Raw genomic sequence first — 17,957 nt, 5'->3', positions numbered from 1 at the left:
ATAATTTCTAATCTGTTCATCGAAATCATTCGAGTTCTAAATGAAAAGTTCTTAATTTTTCGCTAACTTTCCAACGACATTCATATCTTATACCTTATCTCAACCGCATACGTAACTAATTCAGGATTCAACATATCTTATCTAATGGCAATATCAAAAGTATAAGAATGCATAATTGTAGCGACCCGACAAAATCGTCATTGACGGCGTCGTCTACTTAGGTCCCGTTACGTGGTCATAAGTCTTTAAAACAACGTTTGACTAAAAGATATGTCGCATTCATTTCAAATGTAAAGATTGTTCAAAGTTTACAAGAATAGTTCCACCACAAGTTACGATACAAAGTTTTAAGTACAAATGAAACTTATGCGACACAATTTAAAAGTAGCCAAAAGACGCTCCATGTATGCATGTATACTCGACATCCAATGCAAGTATCAAAAAAATGAGCGGAAGCATGTATCATGTATCGTTCAAGGACCTGAGAAAAACATAAAAATCTGTCAACGAAAACGTTGGTGAAATCATAGGTTTAAGTAAGTAAGTACAAGTGAACCACAAGATTTGCATCAATGAAATAATAGTAATACATTCCAAAAGTTTGTTTCACGAGCACCCAATTATCAATGCTTAACATTCCTTCCATTGAACCCCATCACTTAGTGCTAGAACATACACTGTTTCTCGAAAATATATTTCATTCGTAAACGGTAGCGAACCGTTTGAATGAGGGTTTGTCAAACCCATATGGATCCATACAACATAAGTTCTCGCTTACACCCGGCAAGTGTAACTAATGATAATCGAATTGAGGATTTTGTTCTAAACTCGTATGTAGAATGTTTGTTTTCCTGTACTTGTGTTCACTTAGTAAAGAAATGTTTATGTTTTCTCATCCCAAATGTAAGTTCAAAAAGAGTAAAAGTGGGACTATGATCTCACCTTGAGTGCACGTATGAAAAGTACTTCACAAAGTAACGTGTGCGAAGGATAGTGCTAGTCTTGACCTAAACAAATAGGTCGTATCAATAACGGTAAACACGATAGGTCAAAGATGTTCAATTAGTCCTACGGCTCGTTACAACTCGATTATGTAGCATGTGAAATCAAATTGTCAAGTTTCATGCAAGATACAAGTATATAAACAAGTTAGGAAGGTTGCATAAGCATTTGGTTAAGTTTGACAAAAAGTCAAACTTTGGTCGGTCAAAGTCAACGAAAAAGTCAACACGTTTGGGTCGGGTCCCGAACTATTTTTCTGAGGTTTTTAATCATGTATGAGCATGTTAGAACAAGTTACATGTGAATCGGAGGTGCGTAGCATAGAAAACATTATTCGAAAATTGACAAAGTTGGACAGACCACATTGGCGCGCCGCGCGGGTATATGGCGCGCCGCGCCATTACCTGTGCAGAGAATTCTGGCAGTTTTTAAGTTTTATGCACGAACCTAATTCAAACAATCACCATTTATGATCCGCAAACAATCAAGACAAGTATCTTATACCGTTGGGAAGGTAATTTGACGAGGAAAACAACTAAACACATTTCATCAATCAATCTACCTATTACAACAACCAAAACCGCATCTAATGCTTAACATTAACCGCATACAAGTTCATAAATGCAATTCAATGATTCGGTCAACCAATTTACATGAATGATATGCCGTTTCGAAGGTAATCAAGCATACAATCCAACTAAACACTTACCAATAATAATCCATGGCATTCAATGCATCAAAAGTCCATTTCAAGTTCATCAAACCCTAACCCAAATTCACCAAAATCATAAATCAAGTTCATGAACTTTTCTAAAGCAACCTACACATCAAATTGAAGCTAGTGATACTAGGAACACAATTAGAACATGAACTTTTAACATCTAACAACATATGATCATCCAAAACTCAAGAACAACACACCAAAATTCAAGTTCATGCTAGTTACTTCAAAACAACAAGATCGAGCATACAATTCATATATTCATGTTAGACTTGAGCCATAGACACTAATTAACACTTTTATAAGTTAAAAACATCAAGAACACAAAATCTAGAGTTTTAGAAATGTTACCCAAACGAGATGAAGTTGGTACCAAAATGAAGAGGATGAAGAGAGGATCACGAATATGTAATTTATTTTGTTGTAAGCCTCCTAGATTGAATTTAGATGATGATTGAATGAATTTAAAAATTGGGTGTGTGTTCTTGTTAGAGAGAAAGAGAGAGAGATGGAGATGATAATGAATGGGTGAAAGGGGTTTGACCCTTTGACCTAGTCAAGGGTTTGATCCCTTGTCAAGTTTAGTCCCTCAACTTTCGTTCGGGTGCGTGAATTACCTAAACGAGATAATTTAAAACGCGTATCAACGGGAGATGTTATAAACATATAACGGAGTTTAAATTAGTATAACGTAAAAGTAAATGGAAAAAGGCGGGATGTTACATTACCTACTCCTTAAAAGAAATTTCATCCCGAAATTTAAGTAGGCGTAGTAGTCGTTGTTTCTTCCTCGGGATTTTGTGTTTCCGAAATCACGAATAGATGAGGATACTTCCTTTGCATTTGATCTTGTCTTTCCCAAGTAAACTCGGGTCCCCTTTTGGCGTTCCAACGGACCTTGACAATTGGAATTCGGCATTGTTTTAACGTTTTGACGGAGGTGTCCACAATTTCAACCGGTTCCTCCATGAAATGAAGTTTGTCATCAATAGTAAGTTCCTCGAGAGGGATGACGATATCGGGTTCGGCAAGACACTTTTTCAAGTTAGATACATGGAAGGTAGGATGAACGGAGTTCAATTGAGGCGGAAGATCTAAACGATACGCAACGGTTCCAATACGCTCCAAGATTTCGAAAGGACCAATATACCTTGAATTCAGCTTCCCGCGTTTCCCAAAACGGATTACACCTTTCCAAGGCGCGACTTTTAACATTACTCGGTCACCGACTTGAAATTCAAGATCGTTGCGTCGTTTGTCGGTATAGCTCTTTTGACGACTTCGGGCCGTCCTAAGCCTATCTCGGATTTGAACGATTTTCTCGGTGGTTTCGTGAATGAGTTCGGGTCCGGTGATTTGTACGTCACCTACTTCGGCCCAACAAAGAGGTGAACGACATTTTCGGCCATATAGCGCTTCAAAAGGTGCGACTTTAATACTCGCGTGATAACTATTGTTGTAAGAGAACTCGGCGAGAGGTAAGTGCTTGTCCCAAGCTTTTCCGAAATCAACCACGCAAGCTCGTAACATGTCCTCTAAGGTTTGAATTGTACGTTCGCTTTGTCCATCGGTTTGAGGATGATATGCGGTGCTCATGTCTAAACGCGTTCCCAATTCTTCTTGCAAGGTACGCCAAAATCTAGAAACAAAACGGCCATCTCGGTCAGAGATAATCGATAAAGGTACACCGTGTCGGGCTACGATTTCTTTAATGTAAAGTTGCGCAAGTTTCTCCATTTTGTCGGTCTCCTTCATGGCAAGAAAGTGTGCGGATTTGGTGAGACGGTCAACAATAACCCAAATGGTATCATAACCGCCCGTCGTTTTTGGTAGTTTGGTGATAAAATCCATCGTTATTCTTTCCCACTTCCATTACGGGATCTCGGGTTGTTGAAGTAGTCCGGACAGTCTTTGGTGTTCGGCTTTGACTTTGGAACATGTCAAACACTTGGAAACATAAGTAGCTACGTCCCTTTTGATGTTCGGCCACCAATATAGTTGTTTAAGGTCGTGGTACATCTTATTGGCACCGGGGTGAATCGAGTATCGTGACTTATGGGCTTCGTCTAAAATAAGGCTTCGCAAGTCCCCATAACTAGGTACCCAAATTCTTCCGGCGAAATATCAGAGTCCGGTCTCCCTAATTTCGAATCGAGAGACGAGAATGTTCAAGAGCTCGTGTGAAAGGTTTTCATCCTTGAGAGCCTCATCTTGGGCTACCCGAATTTGGCTATTTAGGTTTGTGTGGATGGTGATGTTTAAGGCTCGGACACGAAGAGGCACCGCTCTTTCTTTTCGACTTAAGGCATCGGCTACTACGTTTGCCTTCCCGGGATGGTAACGAAGCTCGCAATCGTAATCGTTCAAAGTTTCAATCCACCGTCGTTGTCTCATGTTTAGTTGCTTTTGATCGAAGATGTGTTGAAGGCTTTTGTGATCGGTGAAGATAGTACTCTTGGTTCCATAAAGATAGTGTCTCCACATTTTAAGTGCAAAGACAACGGCTCCGAGTTCGAGATCATGTGTCGTATAGTTTCGTTCATGAATTTTGAGTTGTCGAGAAGCATAAGCAATGACTTTCGTTCGTTGCATCAATACACACCCAAAACCATGTTTCGAGGCATCGCAATATACAACAAAGTCATCATTGCCTTCGGGAAGTGACAAGATAGGAGCGGTGGTTAGCTTCGTTTTCAAGATTTGGAATGCGGATTCATGTTCGGTCGCCCAAATGAATTTCTTTCCCTTGTGAGTCAATGCGGTTAGAGGACGTGCAACCAAAGAGAAGTTTTCGATGAATCTACGATAGTACCTGGCGAGACCCAAGAATTGACGAATGTGAGTAGGAGTAGTAGGAGTCTCCCATTTACTAATGGCTTCGATTTTCGTGGGATCGACTTTAATACCTTGATCACTTACAACATGACCAAGAAATTGAACTTCCTTTAACAAAAATTTTCACTTGGAGAATTTGGCATAAAGTCGTTCTTGTCTCAAGAGTTCAAGCACAAGTCGGAGATGTTGTTCGTGCTCTTCTTCATTTTTAGAATAGATCAATATGTCATCGATGAACACAATAACGAATTTATCGAGATACGGTTTGCACACGCGGTTCATAAGATCCATGAACACCGCCGGTGCGTTAGTGAGACCAAATGGCATGACAAGGAATTCATAACTACCATAACGAGTTCGGAAAGCGGTTTTGGAGACATCTTCCCCCTTAACCCTCAATTGATGATAACCTGAGCGGAGATCGATTTTCGAATATACACAAGACCCTTGTAGTTGATCAAAGAGGTCATCGATGCGAGGAAGAGGATATCGGTTCTTAACCGTCAATTTGTTTAGTTCACGATAGTCAATGCACATTCGTAGGGATCCGTCTTTCTTTTTAACAAACAAAATCGGAGTGCCCCATGGTGAATGGCTAGGTTGGATAAAACCACGGTCAAGTAGTTCTTGGATTTGACTTTGCAATTCTTGCATTTCGGATGGAGCGAGTCTATATGGTGCACGTGCTACGGGTGCGGCTCCCGGAATAAGATCGATTTGGAATTCAACCGGTCGATGAGGTGGAAGACCCGGAAATTCGTCGGGAAATACATCGGAAAAGTCACTAACAATTGGCACATCATCGATATGCTTCTCATCGGACTCGACTTTCTTAACGTGGGCAAGGATCGCAAAACAACCTTTACGGAGTAGTTTTCTAACTTTAAGGCACGATACGAGGTTGAGTCTGGTGCAACTCTTATCGCCATAAACAATCAAAGGTTCACCATTCTCGATAGGAATTCGGATTGCGTTAAGATCACAAAGGATGTGAGATTTCGTTTTGACTAACCAATTCATACCGATTATTACATCAAAGCTTCCTAGTTCCATGGGTATCAAGTCAATTTCAAATTCCTTACCCAAAATGTTTAACGTACACCCCCGGTAATATGTGTCGGCACTTAATAGTTTCCCGTTAGCCACTTCAATGGTATAAGTGGTATCTAATGGAAGAGGTGGAGTGCTAAAAGAATGAGTCAAAGTCTTGGATACAAAGCATTTATCGGCACCCGAATCGAATAAGCAAGAGACATAAGAATTGTTGAGAAGAAACGTACCCGTGACTAGTTCAGTGTCATCCCGGGCTTCCTCGGTGTTGATGTTGAAAGCTCGGCCGCGCATGTTGGGGTTATCTTTCTTCTTTGGGCATGCATTCCTATAATGACCCGTTTGGCCACATTCGTAACAAGTGCCCGTCTTTGGTGCATTGGGCCATTTTCGAGCGACGGGAGTGGCACTTTTACAATCGTTGGCCTTATGACCAATTCCTTGGCACCGATGGCAAATTAGCTTACTACATTCGCCAAAGTGATGTTTGTTGCATTTGTTGCAAAGAGGTAGGTTCCCGGCATAACCCTTCTTGCCGTCGGAGGTGTAAGGCTTCTTAGCAAAGTTGTTGTTGTTTGATTGGGAGGGTTCCCACTTTCTTTTGTTGCCGCCCGATTTATCCTCGGCCTTAGGTGCCGGAACTACGATTTCGTCAACCGTTTCTATCAATTTGCAGGTCATGTTCAAAGCTTCTTGATGATTAATGGGTTTGGATGACATTACTCCGTGTTTGATACTCTTTGGAAGACCATCCATGTAAAGTTCAACCCTTAAAGCTTCGGGGTTCACAAGATTTGGGCACATCAAGGCTAGTTCGGAAAATCGTTGATTGTAAGCCTTGAGATCATTTCCGATCGCCTTTAAAGTTCTTAGCTCTTGTTCGAGCCTTCGGGTTTCTTCACGAGGGAAATATTCGACAATCATCTTTTCCCTCAAGTCGGCCCAAGAGAGGGCGTGAGCTTCATCGGTACCCACCGATTGTACATAAGTATTCCACCATGTAAGAGCGACACCGGCGAAGGTGTGAGTGGAGTATTTGACCTTGTCTTGGTCCCGATAACCGCTTATGCTAAAGACGGCTTTCGTTTGCTCAAACCATCGGGTGAGCACGACTGGTCCCCCGGTTCCATCAAAAGTGTGAGGTTTGCACCCCATGAAAGCTTTATAGGAGCATCCCTCGTTTGAGTTTCCGGCTCCATTGTTGTTGTTGTTATTGTTGTTGTTGTTGTTGTTGTGGTTGTTATTATTATTGTTGTTGGATGAGTGACCGGCCATGGCCGCATCTACGGCGGTGGCTATCATCCGTTCGAGAGCTTGTTCGGGAGTTTCATTGCGGCGTACACGACGAGGAGCCATTGTTCCTTCAAGACACAAGAATATCATCGATTAGTATTCTCAATAATACTAACCGTGATATAGAATAAGGATAAAGAGAAGTTTTTCCTCGACTCGCCTTAAATTCTTTATGCCATAATGTCGGAACGTTCATATGAGTCACCGTAATATAATCCCGGCAATTATATTACCCTGATTCACATGTGCATTCGACATTATTCTATAAAGTCAAGGTGGCGTGTCAATCAAATTAAACAACGTGAGATTAAGATGAACTAAGAGTAGATATGAGTAGAAGCGTTCGAGTATAAATGCACAAGTAGTCAATTAATTCCTACTTCAAGTCTATATGCCGGTTGTAGTCTAGACTCACCAATGTACCCTATGACTCGAGGTTGACACCAATGAACTCTAAATCCCTACAACCAACGCTCTGATACCATCTGTAGCGACAGATGGGGTAGAAACCCACCCAGTGCCTTTCCAGCTAACCGCTTGGTGACCACTGAGTGTACCTCAGACACTGATTTTACGGCCCGCATTTCTGCCAAACTGCCAACCCTCAAATTCCAAGGGATCGCAAGGGGTAAGAGCCAATGCTTCGTCACAGGTAACACTGTGAGAACCCCCTCTACGGTTAACCCGCCAAAAAGCATAGTCCGTATGAGTGCCCGGCCTGACAGCCGGCGCGCGTGACTACCTTTACGGCTAAGGTTAAACCAGCTCTGATACCATCTGTAGCGACCCGACAAAATCGTCATTGACGGCGTCGTCTACTTAGGTCCCGTTACGTGGTCATAAGTCTTTAAAACAACGTTTGACTAAAAGATATGTCGCATTCATTTCAAATGTAAAGATTGTTCAAAGTTTACAAGAATAGTTCCACCACAAGTTACGATACAAAGTTTTAAGTACAAATGAAACTTATGCGACACAATTTAAAAGTAGCCAAAAGACGCTCCATGTATGCATGTATACTCGACATCCAATGCAAGTATCAAAAAAATGAGCGGAAGCATGTATCATGTATCGTTCAAGGACCTGAGAAAAACATAGAAATCTGTCAACGAAAACGTTGGTGAAATCATATGTTTAAGTAAGTAAGTACAAGTGAACCACAAGATTTGCATCAATGAAATAATAGTAATACATTCCAAAAGTTTGTTTCACGAGCACCCAATTATCAATGCTTAACATTCCTTCCATTGAACCCCATCACTTAGTGCTAGAACATACACTGTTTCTCGAAAATATATTTCATTCGTAAACGGTAGCGAACCGTTTGAATGAGGGTTTGTCAAACCCATATGGATCCATACAACATAAGTTCTCGCTTACACCCGGCAAGTGTAACTAATGATAATCGAATTGAGGATTTTGTTCTAAACTCGTATGTAGAATGTTTGTTTTCCTGTACTTGTGTTCACTTAGTAAAGAAATGTTTATGTTTTCTCATCCCAAATGTAAGTTCAAAAAGAGTAAAAGTGGGACTATGATCTCACCTTGAGTGCACGTATGAAAAGTACTTCACAAAGTAACGTGTGCGAAGGATAGTGCTAGTCTTGACCTAAACAAATAGGTCGTATCAATAACGGTAAACACGATAGGTCAAAGATGTTCAATTAGTCCTACGGCTCGTTACAACTCGATTATGTAGCATGTGAAATCAAATTGTCAAGTTTCATGCAAGATACAAGTATATAAACAAGTTAGGAAGGTTGCATAAGCATTTGGTTAAGTTTGACAAAAAGTCAAACTTTGGTCGGTCAAAGTCAACGAAAAAGTCAACACGTTCGGGTCGGGTCCCGAACTATTTTTCTGAGGTTTTTAATCATGTATGAGCATGTTAGAACAAGTTACATGTGAATCGGAGGTGCGTAGCATAGCAAACATTATTCGAAAATTGACAAAGTTGGACAGACCACATTGGCGCGCCGCGCGGGTATATGGCGCGCCGCGCCATTACCTGTGCAGAGAATTCTGGCAGTTTTTAAGTTTTATGCACGAACCTAATTCAAACAATCACCATTTATGATCCGCAAACAATCAAGACAAGTATCTTATACCGTTGGGAAGGTAATTTGACGAGGAAAACAACTAAACACATTTCATCAATCAATCTACCTATTACAACAACCAAAACCGCATCTAATGCTTAACATTAACCGCATACAAGTTCATAAATGCAATTCAATGATTCGGTCAACCAATTTACATGAATGATATGCCGTTTCGAAGGTAATCAAGCATACAATCCAACTAAACACTTACCAATAATAATCCATGGCATTCAATGCATCAAAAGTCCATTTCAAGTTCATCAAACCCTAACCCAAATTCACCAAAATCATAAATCAAGTTCATGAACTTTTCTAAAGCAACCTACACATCAAATTGAAGCTAGTGATACTAGGAACACAATTAGAACATGAACTTTTAACATCTAACAACATATGATCATCCAAAACTCAAGAACAACACACCAAAATTCAAGTTCATGCTAGTTACTTCAAAACAACAAGATCGAGCATACAATTCATATATTCATGTTAGACTTGAGCCATAGACACTAATTAACACTTTTATAAGTTAAAAACATCAAGAACACAAAATCTAGAGTTTTAGAAATGTTACCCAAACGAGATGAAGTTGGTACCAAAATGAAGAGGATGAAGAGAGGATCACGAATATGTAATTTATTTTGTTGTAAGCCTCCTAGATTGAATTTAGATGATGATTGAATGAATTTGGAAATTGGGTGTGTGTTCTTGCTAGAGAGAAAGAGAGAGAGATGGAGATGATAATGAATGGGTGAAAGGGGTTTGACCCTTTGACCTAGTCAAGGGTTTGATCCCTTGTCAAGTTTAGTCCCTCAACTTTCGTTCGGGTGCGTGAATTACCTAAACGAGATAATTTAAAACGCGTATCAACGGGAGATGTTATAAACATATAACGGAGTTTAAATTAGTATAACGTAAAAGTAAATGGAAAAAGGCGGGATGTTACAATAATCCTATATTCTCGAGCACTAGTCAGGGATATACTATTAATATGTAAAAATTAAATTATAAGCGCTTACGTATCAATATTGAGATTCAATATTGCAGGAAAAGTACGTAGACGCAACGGAGATGATAAACACTAAATTGACCTCACGAGCATACCCATGAACCATACCCATCACCTCCATAGCCATAACCCATAATTTCCTTAGCCCCATCCTACTCGAAAACCCCGTCTTGAAATAATTTGCTCATGACCTCGTCGTAATATTTTATGTATAAATAATAATAATACTACTAATATTAATAATAATAATAATAATAATAATAATAATAATAATAATAATAATAATAATAATAATAATAATAATAATATATACATACGAGAGTTTGAGAGATTGAAAGATTGCAAGATGGAATGAATTCGGTACCAGAAGAGTCGAGCTTTATACATAATTCCCGACATCTCTCCTCATGCGATCGCATGGGTTATGAGAGTGATTCTCATGCGATCGCATGAGCACTCTGGTGACAACTCATTAGCACGATATATTTCTGCCGACACTCAATCTCATATTCTATTACATATGTATTATTTAATATATATATATATATATATATATATATATATATATATATATATATATATATATATATATATATATATATATATAATCTTTAGAATTAATTAAATATTATATTATATTCTCGTGCACAGTTGATTTGTAATTTTAGCACTGATGAATTGTACGTTGACGCTCGACTTACGTACCGGTTCAGGTTTTTCGAACGTATTTTCGTACGCTTAGAAAACTAGCCTTTTACGTTAAGCGACGTGTACCCTTATTAATAATTTGACTTTCTCATCAATAAATTACCTTATAAAAAATATAACTTATATAATTGAGTGTTGTGGTCATTTACTTCTATAAATCAGTGGCTCGTTGTTCGTCAAAATATATTATTTTAAATCAGGACGTTTTATGACTAAATTAAAATATATATATATATATATATTTTATTTAAAATTGTAAATTTGTACATAATATATATATTTTGAAATATTTATCTAATGATATAATATTTAGTCTTTCAAATCCAATTATTTTTCAAAGTTCGTTTTAAAATCGTTTAGAAAAATATTATAACTCGTAACGTTTTCATTTAAAAACTTAAATAAATACAATTCATTTATGTATAAACTTTTTAAATATCAATCGCACCACTAAGCGAATGTTACTATCGTGTACTAAACTAATTTAAAAACATATATATATTTAATGAACACGTTTTAATGTACGTTGCAAGTTATTCATATATCTAACAACTAATATTCCAACTTACGTTATTTAAAAATATACATTAATAAACTAGTTCTATTATGTCGAAAAACGTTTTTACTTAAGAGAGTAAAATAATATATAAATCATAACAGGTTTCAAGTTATTAACTTACAGTTTATTCATGAGTTGTAGGATTAGGTCAAATGGATAAATGTACGTATGAAATCATCTTAATTTACCTATATTCCCTAATTTCACTTTCACAATATCTATTTTCTAATTTACCTATATTCCCTAATTTCACTTTCACAATACATAATATGAAGATTAATTAATTTATCTAATCAAAAGTCACGAGGCAATTATTGTAAGGCATGTATTGGAATTTAACAGGAATTTCCACCAATCTGACTAGCTCTCGCTACTTGACACTTTGTCCTTATTCGAAGCTCACTTTACCATTTATTTCGAATATCGTTAAAAAGAAAGGTTTTCCAAATCAAAGTGGACCTCTTAGCAGAGACTCGTAATCATAATTCAATGTATTTGATATTTCAATCTTTTGATATTATCTTTTAATTCCATTGATAATTATTCTAAATATATTTTGAAACAAATACGTTTATGTAAAGTATTATACGTCTAATACTTTGTTAACATTTTCAAGTTATAATATATATATATATATATATATATATATATATATATATATATATATATATATATATATATATATATATATATATATATATATATATATATATATATATAATCATATCCGTTCATATAATGGTTCTTGAATCATTGGAATATGGTCGATGTTAAATGAATGTATGAACACAGTTTAAAATTCTTGATATTCAATTTAACAAACTTTGCTTATCGTGTCGGAAACATATAAAGATTAAAGTTTAAATTTGGTCGGAAATTTCCGGGTCGTCACAAAAGGTGTCGTGAAGATCTAGAAGTGTGAGCGTGATGAGCTGAAAGGCTCCCATACTGTTTGGAGGGCAGAGGGTGTAGATGTCATACAAACCCGACCCATATCTATCTTTATTGAAGATGTTCTTGGAAAACGTTAAAGTAATACTCCGTAACGGTCAAAGCCGTATGTAGGTATTCAAATAAAGAGGAATCACAAAAAGCCTGTAAACGATAAGAATGTTTACAGCTACTTTTAGTACACGAAAAATTAACACTATGTCTCTTAGTATTTTAAGAAAGAAAAGAAACGAACGCATAAGGAAATAAAAGTAGAGAACCGGATCTTCTCATTTTAATAGGAAATGTTAAAGAAAATATCAAAATAATAATTCATCAAATTCTTTTCTTTTCTCTCCTTGAAATCTCAAGAACATAAAATATATATATAAACATACATAGGTAAAGGGATACGAGGTTGTCTTATTTATAAAACTAAAATTGAGTTTATATGATTATAGAAACCGTACAAAGATGATATATGATTTGTTTTTAACCAATAATGTATATAATGGTTGTATACCCAATTTGAGTATAGGAATCTCAATACGCGTTATTTGTTGTTTAAAAATGAAAGCACCTAAATGATTGCATGTTTATTAAATGAACGAGCGTATTCAAAAGAGAATATGTGCATTTAATTAAGGGAGATGATATTTCCACCATCATATTTACTTCTTCCACATGAATTTTCTAAACTGCCCTTAATGATTACCTTGCATAATGTTTTTGTTATAAGTTATGTAGGGATATTTTTGGAACAAAAGCTTATAAAGATGGTGGAACAAGTAAATTTGATGGTGGAAGTATCAGCTCCCATTAATTAAATCATTGAAGAACGTTTGTAATGTACCCATCTAGCTAAATTCCTACTTTGTTATTTTGTTTATTATCTATTTAAATTTCTTCAATGGAGAAAACGAAAGTTGTATTGCCTGGTCATATGCGCTCGATTAGACAATCGTTGACGCTTTTCAATCTTTTTTACACCAAATTGAGACTTCACAAATGTTTTTTATTGAATCTCGTTGAGAACAATCGGCCCGCTCAACTATGATTTATCGAAAAAAATTATTAAATAAAAATTAATATTATAAATATAAATTTTAAATAAATAAACAAGTACTCGTATATAAATATAAATATAAATTAAATAATGCATATTATAATTTGGAATGACCATTTAAACAAAAATATAAAAACATAATGAATGTTTTAGCCATTTTGTCTATAAATATAAATATAAATATAAATAAATACCAACGACTATGTAATCCAACGGTACCCGTTCATATGAAGTTAGGGCCCCGTGTGTGAAAGCTTGAAAGAACAACAGGTGCAAGTTCGAGTCCCGGAGATCATGATTTACCTTTGACTATCGGGTATGCCTCTGTGGCTCTACATCAGCTTGCCTTGCGCATACGCTGATCCCCTTATATGTCGGGTCTACCACGTGCTTTTGGAGGATGCCTTCGGCCTAGACTCTTGCATGTCGCACATGGGATTTCTTGTTGGAGGTGATTTACAGGAATCCGACTCTTACGAGGTGGGTTTGGTGGATTGCCAAAGGCAAGACAGGTTTTGCATGTTCGTGCCGGTCTACACATTTTGAAAGAATAAATATAATATAAATAATTATAAATGTAAATATAAATATAAATGTAAATAAATATAAATATCATCAATATAAATATCAATATCAAACTAGTAATACATAATCAACCGGTCATGATCCGCCCTTTTTTGTCCACCGGAAGATGATGAATTTCATCTCTTTCTAATTTCGTTCAAGTTTTTATCTCACAAATCTTGTATCCGGCAAATTAAGTTCTAAAACCCAAATTAATTTGCCATAAATCGTTCTTAATTTCATCACACAGGGCTCCGGATAACTATTTGATCAAAATCTAGGGTTTCTTGATCGATTTCTGGTAAGATAACTTTCTACACTTATATACTTCAATTCCGGTCATATACTTTAGTATTTCGTCCAATTAGTTGAAGTTTCAAATAAAGTTTAAATCTTTCAATATGGATGGTAATAAAGATGACGCTTTAAGATGTTTGAAAATTGCCAAAGATGCATTAAGGTCAGGCGATCGAGATCGTGCCCTAAAATTTATATCGAAAGCTAAACGATTAGATCCAGATATTCCTGTTGATAATCTGGTATCCAATTTAGAACCCGAAAATACCACCAATGAATCCGGTTCTGGTTCAGGATCAGGTTTGTCAAAGCAGCCCGAGAATGATTCGGGTGTGAGGCGAAGGGTTCCGGTTACAGAAACCGGGTCTTCGGGTTCGAAAGGTTATACTGAGGAACAGGTCATGATTGCGAGTGAAATTAAGAGGAAAAAAGATTATTATGAAATATTAGGTTTAGAAAAGAATTGTAGTGTTGAGGATGTTAGAAAAGCTTATAGGAAATTGTCTTTGAAAGTTCATCCTGATAAGAATAAAGCTCCGGGTTCAGAAGAAGCGTTTAAGAAAGTATCGAAAGCGTTTCAGTGTTTAAGCGTTGAAGAGAATAGGAAACAGTATGATCTTGTTGGGTCAGATGAGCCCGTTTACGAGACGCGGGCTGCTAGACGTGGTGCTCGTGGTAACGGATTCTACTACGAAGGTGATGTTGATGCCGAGGAGATTTTTAGGAACTTCTTTTTTGGAGGGATGAATCCGCGGGCCACTACTCAGTTTACTGGTTTTAGTTTCGGGCCGGGCACTGGTGTAAGAATGCAGGCTGGAAACGGGTCAGGGGGGATGAGGTCGTTGATTCAATTGTTGCCGGTGCTTTTGATTATTTTGTTAAACTTTTTGCCATCTAATGAACCGATTTATTCCCTTTCAAGGACTTATGGTTATGATCATGTTTTAACTACACAAAAAGGTGTTAACTTTTATGTGAAATCGCGTAACTTTGAGCAGGATTATCCGTTGAATAGTCAAGAAAGGGAACGACTTGAAGAAAGGATTGAGCGTGATTATGTTTCGATTCTTTCTCATAATTGTCGGCTTGAGATACAACGAAATCAGTGGGGGTATTATCAACAAGAAACACCAAATTGTGATAGGTTGAAGCAGTTTGAGGCTATCACCTGATGCCTTGAATGAAGGTTCATTTCTGCTAATTCTGTATATTATATTTATAAATTCAAGATATTGCATGTTATTTTTGTGTTTATATGACAGCAAAATTGATGCATACATTGGTAGAATAATGGACAATAAGTATGTTTTTTTTTTTTTTTTTACATATCCACCAGTAACAAGTGTACTTATGCACTAACAATATGGTATTTATGAGTCATGATCTATTATAGTGATTGGATTTTTGAAACGTTATGTTGTTATAAATGCACGAATACACAATTATGGCTCGAAATGCAATGTAGTTTTCTTTCTGTTGTATATGCATTTAGATATTAGATATTGGCATCTGCGTTTTGTTTGTGGACGTGTAAAAGAGATCTAACTGTACAACCACCAATGATTCAGTTATTCTTAGTGAAATAATATTAATATCGTTTATTATTATCAAATGGTTATAGGATGTAATTGTTATATATTTAAAGCTTAATGCATTATGTGTGAGCACAAAGTTTAAAACTTGATTTTTTTTTTTTTTTGCAGATTTTTGGTTATCCAAATTTCGTATTTGGAGGCCTACGATTTTGCCAGAAGGAATTCGAGATCAGGAGGGTGTTTGCAGGAAAGCTGCTTTTTGCATCGCGTTATACACACCAATCCTTTTCTGGCAGAAATTTTGTTTTCGCTTTTTCCTGCAATGACTGCTAAAACTATGTTATAGGATACATTTGAGAGTGTATATGATTTAATCCTGGTTTGTATTTGTTAAAAGGCTTATGCTATACGCTACTTTGAAATGCATTGTTTGTTATAGTGGATGATTATGTGTTCGGAGTTTGCGAAAACTAGTGTCAGTAACTCAGTAAGTAGACTTGACGTCTTTTACAGGCAGAGTCACAACAGGTCATGTTTGGTGAATAATTCTTATGAGGTTGCAAGTTTATGTTTAGAAAGTAAGTTAATAGTAATGAGATGAAAATAATACAAATAATCAGGTTTTAACGTTGACTTTTTTGAATGATATCGGAACCAAAGATGTGGAAGGTTGCTACTCATCATGCTCTTGCATTTTTTTTCTACATATTATTCGTCCTGAACAATTAATAGAGCCAGAATAATCTAGCTAAACGTTAATAACTATGATACACCCAACTATTTGTTAGTTGGGTCCTCGCCGTAACACATCCCTGAACACCACTAAATATTCGCCTTATACGGGATTTGAACCTGAGACCTCATGCAAGGAACTCAGGGCCCAAGCACTGGGCTATCTAGTGATGGTTTTGACATACACTTGGGTGTTGTTTGTTTTCCTATTTGCAGACCTTATTATGTCTTATGTCTGCGCGCCCGCAGACATTTTTACTGCAGACAGTTTGTTTTTCTGAAGACATAAGATAAAATTATATCTTATTATGTTTGCAGCCTCGCAGACTTAGAAATGTGCTTCTAAGTGCTGCAGACAAAATTAAGTTATGTTGCAGACCCAAAAACAAACGGTCTTCATTATTCAGGATACAGACCTTCAGACCGCATCTTCTTTACAGGCATGGTCCGCAGATCTTCAGACAAAAACATCTTAAAAAACAAACAGCACCTTAAACTATCTTATAATAATATTAGCCGCAACTCCTTAAACTATCTTATGCTTTTGACTCCTAAATAAGTCATAATAACAAGGTTGTACGAGATTACTCATAAGCAAGGTTGAAAAAGACGTGAGACGGAGTCGAGACGGTCGAGACCTTAAAAGGTCGAGACGGGATAAAGACGGACGTTGATTTTTAAATATACAAATAAATATAACCATATTTTAAAACCAAAAAACGTTAGTTTGACAGGTTGTAAATATAATCGCTATTATCGCTAATTTAATACAAAAAGTAACATTAAACTACGTCAATTTTGATCGATTTGACCGATTTTTAACTTAATATTTACTTTTGACCGGCGTTGACCCGACCTTTTACGCTATTGACCCGACAATTTCCGCCTTTGACACGACTTTGGACCGTTGACCAACTTATTTGACGTCTAGTCACTAAAACGTCTCAATGGAAGCCGTTTGCCACTAAGTGACTAATGACTATATTTGTCATGTCGATAAAGTTTAAATAAAAGGCTTTTCAAACACTCAATGTATTACAGTACATATTTTTCTTCGAGTTTTTGACATGCTTATTAATTTGGCCGACTTCCAAATCTTTGATACTAAGTTTTGTATTGAGCTTTATCAACTCCACATAGTTTTTTCAAGCCAACTTTAAATTTTGTCCTACACAAATTTAGTTCAAGAAAAATATAAATTTCAGCATGTCTGTTTTTAGATAATGTTATTTATAAAAAAGTCAACGATATTATACACGGATTAAAATCTTCAACTGTAATACTTATACTAGTCTTAAAATCAGTATGTACACACCAGCCTTTGAACTTGTGTTTATATCCTTATACATATGTATGTCCATTTTTATCGTTGTGACAACACTTTTAAAAGGGAAATCTATTAAACTTGTGTTATACTGAGGTGAGAGTTGGTCAATACTATCAAATTTGAGTTTAAATTTGATTGCTTAGTGTAGTGTATAAAATATGGGTTAAAATCACAAATTGGCTATATACTTTCTCAAATGTCCTGATGTCGCCTATATACTCATTTGC

The 17,957-nt window shown here is 36.5% G+C and overlaps 1 protein-coding gene across 1 annotated transcript; it reads left to right on the top strand.

Annotated features, from left to right (window-relative positions):
* Nucleotides 1-13,927: 13,927 nt before the first annotated feature.
* LOC139904227 (chaperone protein dnaJ 49-like) lies at nt 13,928-16,197 on the top strand. The gene is made up of 2 exons (XM_071886157.1): nt 13,928-15,322; nt 15,840-16,197. Exon 1 carries the CDS (start codon nt 14,241-14,243, stop codon nt 15,306-15,308), a length of 1,068 nt encoding a protein of 355 aa, XP_071742258.1. The 5' UTR covers nt 13,928-14,240; the 3' UTR covers nt 15,309-15,322; nt 15,840-16,197.
* Nucleotides 16,198-17,957: the final 1,760 nt, after the last annotated feature.

This window comes from Rutidosis leptorrhynchoides, chromosome 4 (assembly GCF_046630445.1).
Source record: "Rutidosis leptorrhynchoides isolate AG116_Rl617_1_P2 chromosome 4, CSIRO_AGI_Rlap_v1, whole genome shotgun sequence".
Taxonomy (NCBI): domain Eukaryota; kingdom Viridiplantae; phylum Streptophyta; class Magnoliopsida; order Asterales; family Asteraceae; genus Rutidosis; species Rutidosis leptorrhynchoides.
Note: the sequence above shows the minus strand (reverse complement) of the source record. Positions and strands in the feature narration are given on the sequence as shown.